This window comes from Pterocles gutturalis, unplaced genomic scaffold (genome assembly GCF_000699245.1).
Source record: "Pterocles gutturalis isolate BGI_N339 unplaced genomic scaffold, ASM69924v1 scaffold10394, whole genome shotgun sequence".
NCBI classification, from domain to species: Eukaryota; Metazoa; Chordata; class Aves; order Pterocliformes; family Pteroclidae; genus Pterocles; species Pterocles gutturalis.
This window is the reverse complement of record NW_010133232.1, coordinates 1-22,299: the sequence shown is the minus strand read 5'-3', so window position 1 is coordinate 22,299 and position 22,299 is coordinate 1. Positions and strand designations below refer to the sequence as shown.

Here is a 22,299-nt window from a genome sequence, read left to right as displayed (position 1 = left end):
CTAATATTCAGAGAAAAATACGAAAAGCCAAGAAATTCCTCCCTCTCCAGCAGTAGCTTGGCCCTGACCTGCTGCTCCAAAGACGCAGTTCATCTCCTTCCTGACAGCACGGCCGCTCTGTTATTTTTGGTCCCTTTCCCAAGTTCTTTCAGCTTTATTCAGGAAAACCAGAGGGGAGAAGTTTTTTCAGTGACACACCACTAAAGCTGGAGACAACGCTGCAGGTGTAGTCATAGGCCGCGGCAACCGCGATGAGTATCTGCTTCCCCCGGGACCCTTGTGTCCCTTGCTTCCCACCATGGGCGAGGAGGGGCCGCGTTCCCTCTCCCTCAGCACTCCGCAGTTCCTCCAGATTTTTCTCTGTAATAAATCTTGTTTTCACTTTCTGGTCTTAAAAAAAAAAAAAAAAAAAGTGCTATCTCTGTCTCTCTTCTTACAAATCCAATGGGTTTGAAGACACCAGGCGAGGGCTGTCCATGGCACATCCCGGCAGCGGTTCCCGGGGACCCCCGGCCAAGGTTTCGCTGGAAGGGGGCTCGGTGCCGGGGCGGGGGGAGGAAGCAGCACTCCACACACGTGGAGGAGGACGGGGCCGAGGCCATGAAGGATTCGGTGACGCACACAGCTCGGGATGTCTCTTGGGAAGATGGGGAGTGGAAATACATGCGCACGGTCTGTCGTGAGAAGTGATTCTTGAGCAACCTGCCACGGGGAACGTGCGGCCAAGGCAGCGCCCGGCTGCTGCGGGGCTGGGGACGGGGAGGGCCGGGGTCTGGTCACGGCAGGGGGCATCTCTGGTTTCAAGGGAAGGATGCCCTGGAAGCCCCAGCGTCACCGTCTCCTAACAGGTACTAGGGTCGGTGTTAGTGACACCAAGCGATCTACAAGGGCAGAGACCTCCCCTCAAGCTCAGAATTCTCCCACCAGCGGAGCTCCTTTGGGTTTTCAGTAAAACCTGGCGAAGGACAATGGACAATGCCACCTAAAGCCCGTTTGCTCATCCCTGGTTGGGGTTGCAGCAGCTTGCCTTTTTTTTTTTTTTTTTTTTAATTGATGGGCACAACTTTTCAGCAAACCTCTCCAAGATAGGTCAGGAACGACAGAAGCATTAAATTCTGTTCGTTATTAAAACTAGAACTAAGTGCTGAGCAGATAAGCCGCAGACCAGGATGAGCTCCTGCAGGCTGGGTGCTCTCCCATCTCCCAGCACCCACCAGCACTCATCCATCCTGCCCGAGGTGCTGGCAGCAGGGACCAGCTCTCCAGACCCGCGGCAGGGCCATCCTCACTACACCAGAAAGCAGCGACAAAACCAGAGCGATCCCAAAGGAATCCCATCCGCAAAGAGCAGAGAGGACACGGAGCGTGTCAGGGGGGTTCAGCTGGCGAAGGCACGCACAGCAAATCCCTTCAGCGAGATGATGAACTGCTGACGAGTAAAAGAAGGAACGTGTTAATCTTGTGAAGACACAGAGATATTTCTAACACAGTTCCTCTGCCCTGTCTCGCTAACGGAGCATTCCCAAGTAGGAACAGTCTCCAGAACTGAAACAACTCCAGTGGTAAGGAAGCACAGCTAGAAAACTATTCTAGTTGAGGGGGAGAAGAAAAAAGTCTCAATTTTTATCACAGCAAATCACATGTACCTTTTGTTCCATTTAGTCCTGCTGGATCTTGCAGCATTTCTGCAGTCCCTGGGTGATAATTTCCAACAGGCAAACCCAACCAAAGCATCACTCCACTGCCTCGCTGAAGGCGGTCGAAGCTCGGATCCTGTGCTGTGGTTTCCCTCCAGTGGCACACGCAGTACGCTGCAGCTCTCCCCAGGGAGGACTTCACAGACAGGACACGGAACCATCAAACCACAAAATGCCACTTTCCCGCTCCCACCTTCCCTCGGCTCTCACACTCCCCACTCCACTGCTTGCTCAGGCTGAGAGCTCAAACCCCCCGAAGCTGCCGCCTGCGAAACATCAGCACTGCCCTGATCTGCTTCCCCCGAGAGCATCCCCTTCTCCTTTTCTGAACTTCCATAACGCATAGCTGTTGCTATAGCTGTTAAAAAAGCGAAAGAGAACAAGCGATGGCAGAGACCACTCGGGGCAGGGCTTGGGAAGTGCACCCTCCACAAAACCCCTCAACCAACAAACAAAAATAAGCACATTTCAGGTACGGAGCTGCTTTGTTTTTGGGAAGCAAAGCTGTCTTCCATGTTTCTGGTAGGATTCCAGTCCAGCACAACGTAGCGTTTCCATCACTAAACCCACCACAGTCACCCCGCTACAAAACTCGGAGTCCTTTCGGAGGACGTTCACCATTGCTGCCTTCTTCACACCATTGCTCCAGGTTTTTCTGTTCATTTTTACAACATACGTACACACACACGTTTTTCTGTAATTTTTCCCATGTATATTTCAAATATCCAGGGCTTTCTCTGTGTTTATTCTGGTTTTCAGAATCTAACCGCTATCAGCAGTGCATGGCATAGATACACGGACAGATAGAAGGTAAAATTCATTCAGATTTCAACATGTCAGAATATACACCAGCCCCAAATTACCTTCACTCCTGTCCAATCTTCATTATTTCTAATTAGAACACCACTTTTCCTCTTCTTCAGACAGTCCGACCGCAGTGAAACCCGACTTGAACACATGCATGTTGCAATGCTCAAGAGTCACGGCATCACGCACACGACTGGGATGTTTCCACGTGGATTCCAATCAGGAAAAATAAATTTTTCAGTGGGGACCAATATCCCAGCAGCTATGAGATTTCAAGTGACACTGGCTTTGAATTCTGTAACTGGGGGAAATAAAAACCTTTGAAGTGTTTGCTAAAATGCAGCTCACCTTTCCATTTCGAGTTATCAGTTATTAACATAAAATTTTCCAAAAATCCATCAGTATGAAATCCTCCTACAGGCTGTGGAAAAAAACCCCCTAAAATATTAACATAAAATTTTCCAAAAATCCATCACATCAGGCTGTGGAAAAAAACCCCCTAAAACTATTAAAGAATATAATCCTCCCACAAAATTCTGAAAACATATCCTATATGAAGTGTCTCTGTCATCACAGGAATCCCAAAATGAATTAGCAAACGAGAATACAATCCTTTGCTCATTTTTGTCAACCAAAAATATTCAAGTGTCAAAAATCCCCCAGTATAAACCTCTCCACTTCCACCAAGGCCACTACGACTCAACACCTGATGTTTTATATCTGGTAAAACAATAATTAATAATAAATAATAATAATAGCCCCAATTAAGACAAAAATGGTTTTATTTACAGTTTAATTTACAGCAGCCACTGAAGATGTAAAATTGATATAATTTTTCAGGTTAACCACTTAGATCCACTACTCACAGAGAGTGGAAGTATTCAGGAATTCCTTTTTAACCCATCTAACTTGATTTATTTTAAAGTTTTAAATCCATTAGTTCCTTTTTCTTCTTGGAAAGTAAATGCCAGATAACACAAGCACAACGGAAATATCAGTACTGAGCAGAAAACCACGCCTCCTTAGGAGCATACTTCCAAAAACTCCCAAATCAGGCTTTGCGGTCCACAGCAGGGGTAAGTATTTCTGCTCACTATCCAACCACTGGAATTTGTTTTTTGTTTTCTTTAAAAAATCATTATTTCAATATCTTCTGCTGTTGGAGACAGCAGCTGCTGCCAAACACCAACCAGTTGATGTGAATCACTTCTTCCAGGATCACCAGCGTGGCAAGGATGGGTAGCCTGGCCCCCTCCTTTCGCCAGCCCAGTTCCACTGGAGCGCTCTCGCGAGGGTTTTTCCAGGATCTGGTGTTACCTGAAGGGCTCATGAAGGGCAGCTGCCTCCAGGATATAAAATTTCAGCCTAAGAATCGCCACAATAGAATTTACAGGCTAAAATAAGTAAGAAATTAACCTTTGTTCCAACAAATGACAATATTCTGCTTTGTCTCTTGCCAGCGGTTGAAGAGACCTTTCTGACTTGATCACCATTGGCAGGAAGAAACGTGGTTGGTGCACAGTGTGGGATCCAGAGCCAAGGATCACAGATACTTAAATGAACCTTCGTCCTGCTGCCGCTCAGCTTGACAGTGCCGCGATCTCCTCCTGCCGATAGGACGTACCTGCCCTTCCTGTTGGGGAGATTACGACCAGAAGAAAACTTGGATCAATCGCTGCTTCTTCACATCACTGAGGCACCCCGGGCACTTCTTCACCATCTGTACAAATCAATGAACAAAATACACCAATTATTAAATTTCTCTGTCAGGTTTGCAATTGTCCCATACGGAATATAAGCCGTGGCGGTCATTTAAGAGTCCCCAAGATACCCTATCTGCTATTTCTAATTGCAGTGTCACCGTGCAGTCGGTTACTTAACTGCTGGTAATAAAAGGAGGAAGAAGCAAGCCTTCCAGTGCAACCAACTTCACAGCCGTCCTCCGAGATTAATTACAGTTATGACATCTCTGGAAGGGTAAAATACAGGAACAAGGAAATACAGAGCCCGCAAGAGCTGTTTGAAGTAGAGATGTTCTTGTTAGTAGTAAAAGTAGATGGCTGATGATTTCCCTGAACTCCCGCTTCCTCTTGCGGCGTTGAGAAGGAAGTGATCTCCTGGGCATACCAGGACATCGGTGACACATGTGGTCATGAGCCAGAGTTCTGTGGGGGAACCGAGGCCATCGATTTCTTCACACCACTTTCTCGGTTAACAGCAGAGGACTGGGTACAGGAGGCAACCACTTCTCCACCCCGCTTTCAGTTTGCCGCTGCACTGATCTTAAAGCCCGGTCTTTAAACATCTGACCTGCGGATGAACTCCAACGGTTCTTTTTATAACCCGCAAATTACTGGTAAAACAAAATTTCTCTGCTTATTTCAAAAGTGAGATTTAAAAAAAAAAACAAAACAAAACACCTGATCTTGGTGAGAAAATTGCCAGCTCAGTAGGCTAAAATCATGGTGACCTACACCAGTGGCACCGCACAGGCTTCCCCGCAGTATGGAAATCAATCACTGCAACAACAGATGTAGACTGAAGTAGGCTCAGGCACTAGTATTGTGATTCTAGAAACATCAACTGAAATACCATAAATAGAGGGGGAGAGGAAAAGTCACTTTATCTCCCAGTAGACAGTGATTTGAGCTCTGAAAATTTAAGTGTGATTGTGAAATCTTACACTATTTGCCCATATTACAGATAGTCCAAATGAGAATAACTCAGTCTCTCTGCAGTACCCTGCAAAAAAGAGTGTGAATAAACGATGCCTTTAAACACCGAAAAGCAGCCCTAGTCCTCCGCACAGAAAGCTAAAACCAAAAGCAGCGTGTACTGGCACAGCCTGCGCAAGGCTTCCCCCAACACATCGCAAACCACTGGAACAGCATCAGCGCTAATCCTTTAATAGCCCTCCAGCTGCAGGCTGTTCTGTCTGCTCCTCCAAAAGCTTCCGAAACTTTCCAAAATTATTCACCGCCTCTCCCCATCACTAAGCTGTTTCAGTAAAATAACAAATTGGAAGAAACATCACAATTTGCAAAAAACCCAATTCCTTGCATTTCAATTGATCAGCTGTTAGTCACTTCCTCATCAGACAAAATGCAAAGTGCTTTCGGGCTGAAGAAACATTGTGAGTAACTTATTAGTAAAGAGAAACAATGAGTTTTCAAATGCAGCCCTGTCAGCGGTGACAAAGCCCGATGCCATGGGATGAGGGTTCAGAGCTCAGACACACACAGTTGCTCATTTCCTGCTGGTACCTCGGTGGCAAACACAGCCCTGGCCGCAACCGGAGCCAACTGTGCACACAACCAGCCAGCACACGGGCAGGAAGGCGGATGGAAGCGTTAGCAGATGGTTCCTCTGGGACTGGTTTCGAAGAAACAAGGAATAATCTTCTTCCTGTTTGCAATCCTCTGCTCTCAACCAGGCTCTTCTTCCTTCTCCTGCATGACGAGCAGGGCACAGTTCTGCCTCATCAATGGGAGAAGTGTCTCTCCATCGGTCCTCAAGTAACAGCCCAAGCTACAAGATATTTGACTTTTCATTGACCAAGCTACACTTGAATCATACCATGAGCAAGCTAACCTGCTGTATGCTGAGAGCCGTTCATCACCAGCAAGGTGTGTCACAGCAGGTAAGAAAAGGTGCCGAGACCATGGAGTTTCATGTTCTCCGTAACAGAGGCTGGAGAATGTCGGTCACGCTGAGCCTGGAGGGGTGCTTGAACAGCGGAGCAAAAGGTCTCGGCTAGTGAGAAGATGCTTCTTCATTCCCCCACACCCAGTTTGTTGTTCAAAGCAGGAAAAACCCATTCTTAGGAATAAGGGCTTCAATGCAGGTTGTCTATGGAGGAGGCAGACGGATCACACTCGGTGTATGGAGGGAGACTCCAAAGGTGTGCTTCCAAAGGAGAGGATAGCCACAATGCATCTTCCTGAGAATGGGAAGAATATTGTGTTTGTCCTTTTTAAATAAGCAGGGCATTAAACTGAACTGGCAAGGGGTGGGTTCAAAATGACAACAAAAAAAGAGATGGATCTTCACACAATGTCTAGCTCAGCTGTGGCAGTGCTTGCTGCAGGACAGGGATGACAAGTTTGTGATGGGAATTGGACGATGTGATGGAAAGTCATCAGGTTTCTTACTATACAGTAGCAACTTTTGGCTCAGGGATTTCTTGTGCTGCAAACAGCTTCAGGACAGACATTACCTGCAAGAATCCTCACTCATCCCTGCCATGTTCTTTTACCCTCTCCCAGCCATTCTTTTTCAGCCCCTGCCAGAGACAGAATGCTGGGTTGGACAGAACTTTACTCTGACTCACTGTGTCTGCTATTATGTTCTGATTATTTGCTTCAAACTCTATCTGTCTTTCCTGATCTTTTACAAATTATATGATTATATTCACCTCCCAGGGCTGCGGTACGCTACCACAAAGCAAAGCTCTGATTCACCTTTGCTAAGAAAAACAGATTCCTTCCCCTGCCATCACCTGGTACAACGTGGGATGAAGTTTTACTGTAACTAGCAAGATTATCCAGATAAGTGGCAAATATGAAAGTCACTAATAACAAATGACCCACAGGAATGAGTCATTTCCCCAAACATCGTTTTGTATTGGATATCTGAATAGAATAGGATTAATAATTCCAGTTAGATGATCATTGTAGGTTCCTTCCAAGTCCAACTGCCTGACCACTTTCAGGGCTGAACAAAAGCTAAACCCTATTATTAAGGGCACTGGGGCATCAGCCACCTCTCTAGGAAGCCTGTTCCAGTGTTTGACCACGCTCTCGGTAAATAAATGTTTCCTAATACCTGGTCTGAACCTTCCCTGATACACCTCCCTCTGCACATCCCCTCCCCGGGATCTGTAGAGAGCAATGAGGTCACCCCTCAGCCTCCTTTACCCCAAACCAGACAAACCCAAAGTCCTCAGCCACTCCTCCCGGGACATGCCTTCCAGCCCTTCCACCAGCTCTCTGGATGCATCCCAGTACCCGACTCTGAAATGCACTCTAAACTGGTAGATCAGACTATTTTAATCCCCAGTCTAAGAGATGTGCAATCAGATAAAGGAGTATTGAAAAATACTTGAGGCTGAGCAAGCTCTGATTTATCCATGAGCCATGAAAGGCAGTGACATGGGGATTAAGGTGAAAACCAGAGCTCAGGATTTAGGAATTTCGAGACAAAAACCACAGAACAGGGCAGCACAATTGCTCAATACACAGCAGTTCTAATTTTGCAGATTCTTAAGCTGACAAAAACAACAATTACAAGTTTCATCTTACTGGCAGAAGGAGTGGGATTTTCTCCAGACATATAAAAGATAAAAATGCATGGGCCGAGATACCATCTCTGTGGGATAATAAATGTGGGATAATAAATGCATGCCTAACAAAAAAAAAATCTTCCCAGGGAGCTCATTCTGCTTCTTAATCAACTCCAGTCTCAAGCAGCAGAGATTATAAACACATGCTAGAATAATTCTTGTCATGGTCTCTCCTAAAGTCTCTCCTGAACTGGAACATCTGACAGTCAGCAAACTCACCCCCACTACACTTCGGCATAAAGGGAAAATTGAGTTTCCAGCAGTAATGCCTATCCAAGGCAATTGGATTGACTGCCCAGTCCGCAGCAAATATGAGATGCCTTCCTTGGGCTTTCTTGTACTTTCTTACATCTATTCCTCACAATCCAATACTTTTGGACTTCAACATTTTTAAAGAACTATGGCATAGCAGACTGAGGATGAAGTTTAGTTGAACAGCTATTCTGAATTCCCACATGTCTGAGAACATCAGTCTGGGCATTATTGTATATTCCTCTTGGACCAAGTCTATCTTGGTTGTTATATTCCACTGAGATGTTAATGTACTGTTTATTTTCTACATTTAGTTGACATAATTCAGTGTCTTCTTCCTGGGAAGAAGACCTTTCTCTAGAACTTGGAATGACTGATTATTTTGTACTTGCCTGTAGACTCACAGGTTGAAGAAATTTCTTTTCCTCTGTACTGTTTTTGTAGGTTCCTGAGCTTCACTGATTAGTAGCCTTCTTCATCACCTATGAACATTCTGAAACCACTCAACTCTTGTATTAGACTTCCATACCCAGGGTCACAGGTTATCAATACCTGGCTGCCGAATCAACTGTTGGGTAAGACGCTACCAAACACACGCACTGAGGGATGAGTTACATCCTCTTATCTAAAGAATTTCAACCACCAATCTACTCAGCCAGGAAAAACAGAGCACAGGATGACACAGGAGATATTTGAGTGTGAATTTAGAATCATAGATGCACGGAATCATCTAGGTTGGAAAAGGCCCTTAAGGTCATAGAGTCCAATGGTTAACCTGGCACTACCAAGCCTACCACTAAACCACGTCCTTAAGTGCCACATCTACACATCTCAAGCACCTCCAGGGATGGTGACTCAACCACTTCCCTGGGCAGCCTGTTCCTCATTTGCCTCCTCTCATTATAGTGCTTTACAGTAGGTTTTCAGGTGGGGAAAACGATGAAACTAATCAAGAAAAAAAAAAATTAAAATAAAGGTTCAGATGTAAAAAAAAAATTTTCAAGTTGACTCTACAGCTTGTTGCCTGCATAGCTCTAGATGGGAAAACATGTGGAGGCAGCTCAGAAGGTGATACAATGGTGTAAAAATCACGGAAAACAATGAAACAAGTGGTAAGTCTTCCACTGGGTATTCTCTCTGTAAACAGAGGAATTCTGTTTCCAGGGCTGTCCACACAGTTCTCCTGAAAAGCATAAAATCTGCCAGCAGTTTCCAGAAAAACTGAAACCAATAGAGAAAATAACCTTTAAGAACTGCTCCCAGCATGTTTTGCAGCAAGTGAAGTCACACAATGGGCATTTAAAAGGCACATCATCCTCAGATTTGCAGTTAGAGCACCGGAATCTTCCTAGAACAGAGCGGGGCGGGTAGAGGGAGAGAGAGAGAGAGGGAAGAAATGACTAAATTCCAGTCATCACCTGTGAAATTCTCACACACACACGTTTCCAGTGCAGTTCAGAAAACAACCATGAGCTTTATGAACCACCTGAACAGTGGGATGCCTGGCCCTGTTACATTACTGCTTCCGATGACCTCAGTCTCTCAGAGCTTTAGATCACCCCTTTAGAAACTGAGGTTACATCCACGCTTTACAAGGAAGTCAGAGAAAAATCCATAAGTTCTCCGGAAAGAATTACATCATTGTGATAAAGACAATGAAGTACTTTGAGAGAACGTATGCAAGTGGCAGAAAGTACAAATTCTACATAGCAAACCACACTCATCATTATTGCACCTGAACAAATATAGGCATGAACCAGTCATCATTTAATGGACCATCAGTGTAATTTTCATTACACCCCAAATCTCACCTACACGTACCACATTCTGGCTCCATCTCTAGGGGAAAGATAGGCACAACTCCAGAGCCTGTGGGTGCTCTCACGTTACTGGTTTCTTCTGATATTTTGGTCTTTGGCAAGTCAAGTTCACTTTTCTGGTTAAAGCAGAAGGAGGAAATCTTTCTCTGAGTTTTCTCTGGCACCTCACCCTTAGAAGTGGCTGCATCTGGTTAACACAAGAAAACAAAACCAACCACATACAAACCAGGATAATGCAGAACACACCACACAGATTCCACAAAGCACAGTTAGCAGCAAGTTCAGTAAGTTCTTATTGTGTAGGAAGAAAAACAATTTCAATAACTATTTTTTTATGCCATGCTGCTTGGTAACAGAAGTTTCTGATACTAACACACGTATTACCCCTGAAAGGGACCCTTTATATTGAAATTGTTCTGTGGAAATTCTTCCCAGAGAGGATCTTGATCCCACCCCACTTAGATGCAAAAATTCTGCCTTCGCTCATAACACACTTCACAGTTTAAAGAAGATGGCACTATAATTTTTTTCTTGTTTCCTTGTACTTTCCAATGTCTCATCACCTTCTATCTTACACTTGGGTTTGTTTTCTTTTTTTAAATGTAATTTAGACACGGCCAATTGCTTTGCTCTTCCCTTACACACCTAGTGCAGGGAGCCCCTAGCCCCCAGCTAAGGGGGGGGACACTGCTGGACACTACCCATCATCATAACAAGATTCTAAGCTTCAGACAAACGTTCGTTCCCAACCTCGTGCATGGCTGTTTTCTCCTTTAGCACACCAGCTCTCCAGGCTCTGAGGGCTCCCTTCGCCTTCCACCGGCGGTTGCAGTTGCTTCTCTCCCTCGCCACAGACCATTCCCGTCAAATCTTTACACATCTGTTTGAACTGCTCTTTGTGATGAGGGCGCACAAACATGTAAAATCCTGTCCAGAAAAATACACAGTCAAATGCAGAAGAAAATAAATGCCTGACTGTGGAAGAGTCCTTGCTTTGGAGGGGAGAAGCTCTTCGGGAGCTGAACAATATCAGCCGTATTCCTCAGAGTATCTTCAGGTTGGCAGAACACTCGGCATTTTTGTTGATTTTATAATTAGAGGGTTTTCCTTGCCAGAAGACAGATATGTATGTAGTATTGAAAATAATCTCAACTTACCTCAAAATTCTTCTATTTTCTACAGCTAAGCATAAATGCCTGATCCTGCCCTTCACCTGACAACTGCTCTACCAAAATCAGGTATATACACAGTATCTGAAACGATTTTCTCAAAAAGGAAACTTCTTGTTACTGTTTGGCTGACAAGGATTCACAGCACATACAGAGAAATTCTAAAAAATCCCAATTATGTCTTAATGCCAAGCACAGACAACTCTACCACAAAGTCCTCTGCGGTCAAAACATCTGCTCAGTGAAGATACTGACTCTTGAATGCTCAGGGGAAGATGATGACTCACAGTACCACACAGTTCATTTCCCTCCCACTCTTCACTCAGTCAAGACTAATCTGACTAGCTAATGCACCAGAAAAAAAAATTTTGTAAAAATTTGGAGACTATGACATCTATTCAAGGTCAATGGGATACTTCTTGTTATTTCCTAAAGACAACAAGTGAAACAACACCAGCATTTCCCAGCACACGCCGGATGCATCATTTCCAGACGTGGAGAAGGTGGAACTGAGGTGTTCCATAGCACAAGACAAGACATCCCTATCAAGGCAATCAAGACCGGCATATAATCCCTCTTCTTTTTCTTTTTTTAAACAATAAAGCCCAATTTCAAATTTTGAAAACTTGTAGCTTCCTAAATCCTTTCATCATTAAACCCATGAAAGGAAAGAAAACCTAAACCAAACCACTTCAGAGAAACTAAATATCAGCTTGACGTTTCTAGCAGGTTATTATGAATGATAAGGATATTAATTATGACACAGTTCCATAACTATCGCCAGGTAAAGCTCTGTAGAAGAATAATGAATCAAAAGAGTGATTGCTTATCCCAAAAAACCTGGATGCGATTTAAGAGCTTAGTACCAGTACAGCAGTCAGTGGTGATGAGAACAAAACCGAGTCAGTTCAATAGCCAGGACTGTCTCTTCTGAAGAGCAATCACTTGTCATAATTGAGGAGAAAGAAAAAGGTAGTGAAATAATTTGACTGAAGTCAGCTTGACTGAAGGTTAAGACCTCAGTAATTCCAGTCCCATCTAATGCTTTTAATGAACAATTTCTAATCGAACAAACAGATATAACATTTTATAACCTTGACAGTTTTTGCTATCTGAATGACATTCATTTAACACATCTTTCCTGTGTTCCATTCATCTGGTTTGCTAAACCAAAAGAGGGGAGAGGTGAAGTTTACCAATGCTAAAAGTTTTTCCTAAAAGTGGAGAATTTGCAAACTAATGGTTAGTGAAAGGTGATTGCTGACATTAGATCACAGCACCTACATCTTCTTTTCAACTGAATAAGAGTGATTTAAAAAAAAAAAAATCCCTTACCTTGTAGGAGATGAAAGTCTTCTGGCCGCTCAGTGGTGAGGGCTGCTATCACGGATACCATCGAGTCATAGTTATCTGTCTTCTTGTAAGCTAACAATGCTTCGTGGAAACGGCTGTAAGCGCTTTTGTCCAAAGCCCTTTTCACATCGCTGAGATAGGTGGCCCTGAGGACCTGGTGGTGATCCTTCCTCGAGCTTGAAGCGTTTTCAGTGTCTTTCCTTGGAGCTCGACCAGCATTCTGCCCTGAGAGACAAAGAACACACGTCAGCAGGGCTTGGGGAGGAGCAGGGACAAACCGGTCACTCCTTTGTATCGACTCTTCACTCAGAAGGGGGTTCTGGGACAGCTTCAAAGGGGTAAAGCCAACACTGCCCGCACAGCCACACACCTCCACTGGCATGGCCTCGGGCAGAGCCAAGAGTTGCTCCTGGAAAGGGCAACTGAGCAAATGAATTGCTTTTGGGAATTGCTTTTAGCATCTTCTGGAGTTTTTGGATCTTTTAAATGGAGCAATGTGTCAGGTAGACACTGGGGAACGAGAAAAAGGGACACAGAAGACACTGTGCACGGAGGTCAGCAACAGATCAGGTTTTGTGCAATGCTTTGGAGGAGGAGAAGCATTTTAAACAGAGAGCTTAACCAACAATGCTGGCCTGACACATGGGCAAGGAAATTGTTCAGAGCCATTTTAGAAAATATATTTCTCACCCTTTATTAATCAAAGGAGAAAAAGAGTGTTCCCTCCCACCAACAGGACAGCATAATGTTAAAAGAGAACAACCTGAAATAACCCACAAGCTAGCGCAAGAGCAACGCAGGGGCACAGCAAAAGGTAGGAGCAGGTACGAACACCCTGCTAAACTCCATCTGTTCAAAATGCCAGTCTCTGATACCTGATCCGTTTTAGAGGAAAAAAGTTCTGGTTTGCATATTACAGTCATGCAAATACGGATGAAGTATATTATAAGAAACTGATTTAAATTAACCAGACACATCTTTTGGTATTTAGGTCTTTGTTCTCCACTGAAGAACTTTTAGCGAAGTTAAAGAAGATAATGAAGTTTTTAAAAATGGGCTTAGTTCAACTTCCTGAAAGGGGAAAAAGATGGGTGTGAATTTTATAATAAGTATCTTTTACTGCATGTCATAGAGCTTTCCGACACTTTCACAGGAGCATACTCCACTTAAATGTAAGTATTATCTCTGCTGCTCACTCCTGCTATTATTTTCCCAAATACTTTTAGTGGAAAAAAGGTTTTGTGAAAAACAATCTCGTGGACCTCAGGACAAAAGAATTATCAAAGATTTCGTTTTGTGCAAGTGTTCTCACAACAGAAAACAAAACAGGAAAACAAACAAAAAGAGAAGACATGACTTCATACAAGAAAAGCTTTTAAAGCCTTCCAGGAAACATTGGCTTTTTATTTTTATTTTCTTATAAATGAAAGGATTAGCCTTTGACTATTCTTTACCCTCTAAAGAAAGAGTTCTAAGCTGTCCAACTATCCTACTCATTTCCGTGTGATAAATACAAAAAATTCCCAGCTGTTCTCAGGAAGATCTGTAATCACGTCACAACTGAGCCTTTGACTTCAAAGATAAATACTGGACAGCATGAGATTAGAGGGATGCATACAAAGATTATGTGAGACAGTGAGAATACAACTTCTGGTCTCTGTTTCTGCAGAAAAACTGTCTGCATGAGGAGTGCACGCACAAGCAATAACAAAACTTCATACCTGGATTCATATCGACCTACGTAACGTAATCTAAAATTACATCCCTTAGATGGCTCTCTTTCACGAAGCCTGGGCAAACAGAAAGCCCAGCAGCCTTGTGCTCAGCTCGCCCTCTCCCTCACTGACGTATGCCAGGTCAGCCTCTAGTCCCAGCTCCTGGCTTTACTTGGTTCCTTTCATACCCACCTTGACTTTTGTGTTTTCTTTTGTATCATCCTTGCCAAAAATTCTGAATTACCACCACTCCTACCTACAGATAGCGAGCCACTGTGCTGGGTGAACACAAAAAACATTGGTTCCCATCAGGAGAACTTACAGGCAGTGACAAAATAAAACCTAACATGCATTACGGTGGGATTGTGTTTTCATTTAACATGAAGGGGGGTACCTGCACTATTCAGTCCTGTTGTCAAGTGGAATCCTCCCCGGTTCAAGTGGAGCCCAGGGTTTAGCTGAGCGCACGAGTCCTTCGAGAATGCAGTTTTCTGCTGTTTCTGTTTTTCTTCTGTTAAATCAAACCAGTCTGTTAACAGTGAACTTAGGGAAGAATGAACACAGCATGGTGCATTTCAAAGTATGCCATTCTGTGCTGAAAACACCCGAAGGTGTAGATGTGTTTCTCTGATAAGAGGAGATGAGCTAACGCTCTCCTTTTTTAAGGGCTTTATTGTTCCAGGGTTTCAAGGATTTCACAAGCTGTGTGAGGACGTGATTACCCTCTGTTCACAGTTCTGGTGGCACTATGTGGGTAACAAAGAAGACACACGCAAAGCCTTTAAATCCAGACTACATTAATGATTTAAATAGATCTGTAAAATCCCCTTTTGAAATAAAATGGCGTCATTCCTAACTACGCAGTAATTAACGCTCAGGCATCCACATACGCTCACGGGAAGGCAGGCAAGAGGATCATGCAGATCAGAGACTCAGCTCAATATTGATTAAACCGACCTGCCTTCCATCCTCACATTTCTACACATGAGATGCAGCTTGCTCTACAATTGGGTAACATCCATCAAACGATACCTCTGCCTGCACAGTGCTGAAACAAGCTCCTCACCAATTTTCTTGGCTAGTGTCTGTCTCTCTTCTCGCAGGAGGCTGTGCTCAGGTTTGTAGCCACAGCCCACTCCAGTCAGATTGCAACATGCTTCATCAAACTGTTTTTTATGTTGAGGTCGAACAAACTGGTAAAATTCTTTCATTAGGGAAAGGGAAGAGAGGAAAAAAGAAGGGAAAAAAAAAAAGAAAAATCAGTCCAGAACAGGTAATGAATGCCACAGAAACCTACAATGGCAGGACTTCTAGGTTAGGTACCATGAAGATAAAGTGCAGCTAAATAACTTAAAATCTAAATAACTTAATCTAAGTGTCGTTATCTATATTTATACAATAAGCACACTTCTAAGTTACACAAAGGTCAGCTACCATGCAAACTCCCAGCTATATCATTCCCAGTAGGCAGGAACTGTGAATAGGATGTAGCTTATGTCTCAGCGAAACAGGTACCCGCAGCATAAGGTCATGAGCTACCTCAAGCCACAGGGTCCAAGTATCTGCCAGGTTGATACTTTGAATAACCGATACACTCGATTTTGCATCTCATCTTACTGTAAAATGCTTGACAAGCAAGACCCTAAACTGCAAATGAACTTCAGGTTTCAGGTGCCTGCCACTTTTGTAAACTAGACTTAGGCCTTAATTTGGTGATCAAATGTTTTCGAATTTATACAGTATGAAAAGCCAAGCAAATACCAGCTACACCAGTAAACTATGCATGCTTGCCCAGATCACTTGCTTTATTCTCACTGCTATTTAAATAGAAAATTTCTCTAGATATTCTGTCTACTTATCTGCTGCTTTAACACTGAGCCCTTCTGAGTGCATCTATCCAGCTCACACAACCACACTCCTGAGCTCCCCTCCTCGGTCACAGGGAATAAGCTAGACTACTTTTAGGTAAGTTTAAACTACTTTTAGGTAAGGTTTAAACTAACACAAGCTTCCGTTGAATGTGATTTTTTTCAGGCCTGTCAAGACGCAAACTAACATGATAATTAGGTTGAGAATATTTTCTGTGTGATCCGGGGCTACAAAGTGGTGAATGTTAATGATTATCAACCTGATTGATCTGTACTTCAAATCTAAAAGACTTCTGAAATATTTGAGTCTATGTAAAAGACAAAGGTCACATTGTATAGATATACTAGGGAAGTCCTCATACCTCGTAACAAGAAATGCTTTTTTTCATCCTCTATAAAGAGAGAACCCATTTGAGATAACATCGTATGGAAGTCATCTGTCTTCTTGTAGTGCTGAAGAGCCTTAGAGAAGAGATCATAGTTCTGCTGGCTCAGGGTCTCCTTCACTGTTGCAATGTACAACGTAGCTCGGACCTTCTTTGGCTCTGTCACGCCTGCTTTCCTGTCAGTTTGCTGCAAAGACAGGAAGACTTTTCAGTAGATAGTATGACCTGAGGAGTTATTCCCATGTGAATTCACACGGAAGCAATATATTTACAGTTCTGCCAGCAGACAGGACAATGAATGCTTTCAACTAACAGGTTATTGTCTCTTGCAATTACGGTAGTCACCCCTGTATCCATTAGTTATTTCCCAAAAACAACAGAACAGCTTCAGAGCCACAGAATAAACACAAACCTAAAGGAAACACTCAATTAACCGAAAAACATAAATCTCTGAAGGAGGAGATACAAAGAACAGAAGATGTTCAGGCACTTTGGTTCCTCTAAGACATTTCTCGAAGACGCTATACACACGAGCAAGCCAGATTACTAGATTACTCTCTCCTGTTGGGAAACGTTCTTCTCCCGGCACAAGCGGCAGGGACCTGAAATGGATTCACAACAGCCCCTCCTTTATGGAAGTGACTGTGCAATGTCCGATGCTCACACACTTCGGACAGAGAAGCTGTTGGAACCTTGTTGTGCGTCTTCATGACAAAAAGAACAGTGTCACTGGGGCAATCCCAAGGCATGAGTATGTTGTTAATTTCCCCAGATGATTATTATATCTGTTCCTAAAACATGAATCCCTCTAACATCTGTGAGCGCTCCTTCCCTCACAGAAGAGCAATGCTATTCACCTTCTCTGCTGACAAGCCTGACTGCTTCAGGTGAATATTCCTAGAGAAGACAGCCAAGTCTCATTGCACAATTCTATTCTTAGGAGAAGGCTTAATAAGATAAATTACATTTACGCCAAACCTTGAGGGCTCGGCTGACTCATCATGACATCAGATAGCAACAACTGTAAGCACAACCTTCTGCAATGAACCTGCTCCCTTGCTCACACCTTGGTGATTATCAGCTTCAGGATCGGTGACTACTTTCATTGGTTTCGTTTGACAGGTGACCAGGAGTCTCATGACTTTATCGTGACTCTTCACTAACTAGCTGCGTAACGAGTCAACTGAATTTGGAGACCGCACAAAACCATAATGCACAACTGCAAACATGACACACAACCATGACCCACCACAGGTGGGGTTAGGATGCGATCGCTTACCTGAACAAAACCGGTCAGTTATCCCACTTGAGGCTCTACCAGCAGTTGGATTAGATGACTACTGTAGGTCCCTTCCAACTGAACTATTCTATTCTAATCAAAAAGAATGAAATCACCCACCACAGCTGGGCGATGGGAGGTGTTTGCAAGGTAGCTGCTGCCAGGAAACAATTCTTTTCACCTACTAGGACCCATGCTTGATTGGATCTGTGATGAATAGATTTGAGAAAGACCACGGCAGAAACAGATTCCAGATGTGCACTGATGACTATTTATGTTTTGGAGAAAAAATATAAAAGTGTTCTGGCCTCAGTCATCTGTCTGCCTGGAAATCTCCAATTCAAGTTAAGCAGTCTGCAGATCGAAGGGATGGCACAGGAAAACACATACCGTGTTGCTGACTAGCTTTATTTTCTTCCTTCCTCCCTTCTGCTCATCTGTTAACCTCTTCTCATACTGAAGGGAAAGCGTTGACAGACGATGTGCCTGTGAAGATTAAAGAAAAGAAGAAAGGTCAAAAAAAAAAGCTTTTCAAAGTTACTGTCCATTCAATTTAGCCGTTTCTAGTAGTAAAGCTCGCTAACCTAGTTTGTGATATCATTCAAGAAAGTGAAACAAGTCAGCCTAAATTATAGCAACAGAGCCTGGGACACACACCTGCTTCTGGAAGGTAATCGCTTACTGGACAATTCAGAGAGGGACCAAACCAGAGGAAGTTGAAGACAAAGCTGGTCGTGAGAGTGCAGATTCCTGGTTAAGCAAAGCTGGACTTCCAGCTAACCGCTTCAGGGCAGCCCTGGGAGCGTACACATACCTGCGGGTAACCGATGCCTCATGTGCCCTTTCACTATCCTGCCTGGAAGTACTTCTCTTCTGAAGAAAACCTACATAAGGGCTTCTCTTGGGGTACTGAGAAAGGAAACCTAAGCAGTCTTGTAGAAAATACCAGGGCAGACAGGATGAGACAGCACTTGCTGGTCATCCAGCTGAATGTGCCAAGGAAACCCTTTGATGAAGCTAAATTATGAGAACTTGCAGCTACCAGTGCTGATTACAGCAAGGTTTTTTGAAAGAGGGTTGAACCAGTACTCTTAAATCAATGCCAAACTAATTTGTTTTAGAGTTTACAATTTTTACTTCTAATCAAGTATTTTGCTACACCACTGCCATTACCTTTTCCTCTCCTGACAGGTCGCTTTCCTCCTCTGCATCTTCACTGCTCTTCTCATTGCGCTCCAAGGCATCCAAGAGCCCAACACATTGTCTTCTAGGTGAGACCAGCTCTTGCTCATACTCCATGCATAGGCTGGATGCTCCATCTCCATTTACTGGCATCACAGCATATCACAGATGACAAATTAAAACTCCATGTTATCTCCTGCATTTTCTTTGACTTAGTAATACCTCCAAATCTTACTTAGCAATCCAGAAAGATGTGCTGGTTTAATTAATCTCCCACATCTTGCAAAATTGCATTATTGCAACTACTATTGCATTTAGTAAGAGGAATGCTTTGGTTAATCACTCCCAAAATTGCTCAATCATTTGTTACCACAACCTGATGGACTTCTCTCAAACTTTTCCTTAAGTGATGGACATAGTTAACCTCAAAATGGCTTAGGATCAATGGGGGGGGAAAAAAAAGTCTTACAGCAACAACTGTGTTTAACTATGTTACCTTTAGGGATTTCCCAAAAGCTGAGTTCTTGTTTTTAAGAGATTCTAGCACAAAATGTTTTATTATTTTTTAAACAGAACATGTTTTTTTTAAAGCCTACAGTTCTCACAGTATCAATACCTGGAACACAGTCACTTTCAGGTCCCAAGAATACATATTCTCAGTGATTAGGATACAGGTATATTTGGTTTTAAATATAAGAATTTAGAGTAGTACTAATGTTAAATTAGTATCAGTTTGCTACTTCTAAAAGGCATCCTCTTTAAAATGTATTTCCACTGTTTTGTGAAATTACTTCAACATTCAGTTACTAAGAAAAATCACTATTTTGAGAAGAATGGAAATATATTAACGCTATAAATTTCAAAGTCAGTACAAGAAACTCTTCACCTAAAACTATGATTACAGGTGCAGTTTGATGTTACAGCTAATGCAATGCAACTGAAAATCTATCTCAGAAGAGGCAGCGCTGCTTCTTCCCTTTGCCTCCAGCCATACATTCCAGCCCTTCCTTTGAGATGGATCTACCACCCCGTGGATGAAAGGTAAATGGGTTCAGCAAGCTCCTCCGCTTGCTCTGCAGTTGCACAAGAGATGGATTCTAACCAAGGGAAGGAGCACAAGCGCATGGTTGGAAACAGAGAGGAAGAAGTGGCAGCCAAAGTAACCCCTTTCCACGACAACCTGCAGTCACACGGGCTTAGACGTACTGTGAAATCACCTCACACTCAGTCACAACTGGTTTGGAAGCAGAGTTTTAAACACAACTTCATTGTTTCATTCCAAACCAGCAAACCGTCTAGAGTGGCACATTCTGAAAGAATATCTGTTGTGAGAAATACTTTATTCTTTGGCATTAGCTAACCACAAATCTCAAAATGCTGTTTTGTTCCATGGCCAATGCCTTCTTTCTAATTTCTTGGTCAGATCACTGTGTAAGAGCCATTTACACAACAGGACAGAAGAAGGACATATAAAGGTCAGTGCTAGTCAGAAACAGACTTCCAGTTCTTATTTCTTAAACTATGATATTCCAACAAACTCCTCCTGTTCTGCAGGACACCTTTTCAGGCCCCACCTGCCTCTTTGCTCTGTAGTTGCAACTGACTCCCTCCTTTTCTAACGCCGAGCTATGTCCCTTCTGATCAGATGTTTACACCAGTCTTTGAGCTCTCCTTGCTTTCTCCCCCATTCCAGTTTCTAGCCTCTTGCTCCTCCTTTTTTTGGTTCAGCTTAAAACAAAAAAGTATGTCTGTGAGAACCCAAACCTACCTTTTCTTTTCCTCTTCAAACTGGGAACATGGTCTTCCAAGTTTTTTGCTTTTTTCATGGAGAAGATCTGCTCAGATGAAGTAGATGGTGCCGTATCGCTCTCACTTATGGAACCAGGAGGGCCAGAAGGGCATTGCGGCAGGGGCAAGGGCATCTGCAAGCAGTTTACAAAACATTACAGTAGGCAAAAGCTACTCTTCCACTCCATTTCCTTTGCAACCAAAAATCTCAGCAACAACCCAAAGACATCACCTCTTTCCCAAAGAACCCATGACAGCAAGATTGTTAGCACATTGGATTTATGTGCTGATGACAGGGTCAAATAACTAGAAGTGACACAGACAGATGAAGTGCGGTACGCAGGCTTAGCACCAAGTGACCTGAGAAACAGAAAAATGGTCGTGACCCTGCTAAAGAGCAATTGCTTCCTGACACTATCCCTGCAACATAGCTCCTTCTGGCAACGCACGTTGGGCTGTGGTTCTTATTCACCATGAAAGTCCAGTTTATCATCAGAAAAGATCGTCAAGTCATTCAATAACATCCATCTGTAACTTGTTAGTTTGAAGAACTTGGATGACTTCCTGGAAGATGCTTTAGCCAAATACGAGTGAAATGTGAAATTTTAAGAGTTTATTTGAATCTTAATCTCCATTTTAGGGACAAAGCATTCCCCATTCTGGCTTCCAGCCCATTTCTTCCCATAACTTTCTCCAGTCAATTAGGAAGTCTTTTCACAATATTGCTTTTTAAACCAAGGAACTATTACTGAGAAAAAGAGCTTCTTAACATTAAGAGAGAAGCCATATTAGTAAAGATGAGCCAGTGTTGAACCGTAAGAACTAATGGGTTTGTCTCTCTTTATACCAGTCAGTTTAGACCTAAATTTAAGGGTTTGACTGATTCTCCCACACATATACCCTCTCTGAGGGTGAGGTAGAAAGCTTTTTGACGCAGTGATGCATCACTTGCAGTATTTGCATAGCATCCAATGAAAGCTGTGTTTATTCAGGAGGAACTGGAAAAGGAAGTTATTTTTGTGATCTAACCTAATGAGTTGCACAGCATGACAACACATTCTGTCCCAGCTCACTCTTGGAGGCAGATGACACGTATCTCCTTTCCTGTAAAGTCACCAATGTTTAGAAGTGTTAAAATAGGTGACTCTGTCACATCTGTCACCTGGCTTAGTACTCCCAGTTTCCAACACTATCAATAAAAACCCCTCAGTTTTCAAGACACTTACAATTTCTTGAGCAACACGGAAGAAGAGGGAGACACTTCTGACTGCATGCCCAAAGTTGTCATAAACATTCACGTAAGGGCGGACCCAGGATGGCAGCTTGCCTCTTACATCACTGGTTGTGAACCTGCGTAGGATTGGAAAAAGTGAGAACTATTTGCGAGGTCCAAAAGGACAAGGGAGGAACAGCAAGACAGCAAAAGACTGAAACAGTGCAGGAAATATAATGGGGAGACAGCTTCACCCAGGAGTAAAGGGCTTTGTTGATACCATGTACCATGCAATCAGCCAATTCCTATCTTCTGTCCATAAAATCTTTAACTGTGCAACAGTAGTAGGGAACTGTGACACACTCGCTGTTCCCAGTCAACCCTCAGCACTGAATGTTATCAGTTAAACTCTTGTTGCGTTTTTATATA

The 22,299-nt window shown here is 43.3% G+C and overlaps 1 protein-coding gene across 1 annotated transcript; it reads right to left on the bottom strand.

Moving 5' to 3' along the window:
* Positions 1-1,903: 1,903 nt before the first annotated feature.
* Positions 1,904-22,007, bottom strand: LOC104467391 (regulator of telomere elongation helicase 1-like; the record flags this gene model as incomplete). Its single annotated transcript, XM_010081157.1, has 11 exons — positions 1,904-2,055; positions 9,919-10,104; positions 10,668-10,844; positions 12,422-12,664; positions 14,549-14,665; positions 15,221-15,358; positions 16,385-16,595; positions 18,078-18,173; positions 18,861-19,015; positions 20,638-20,791; positions 21,884-22,007. Coding segments are annotated over 11 exons (1,753 nt in total), but the record flags the coding sequence as incomplete, so codon positions are not given.
* Positions 22,008-22,299: the final 292 nt, after the last annotated feature.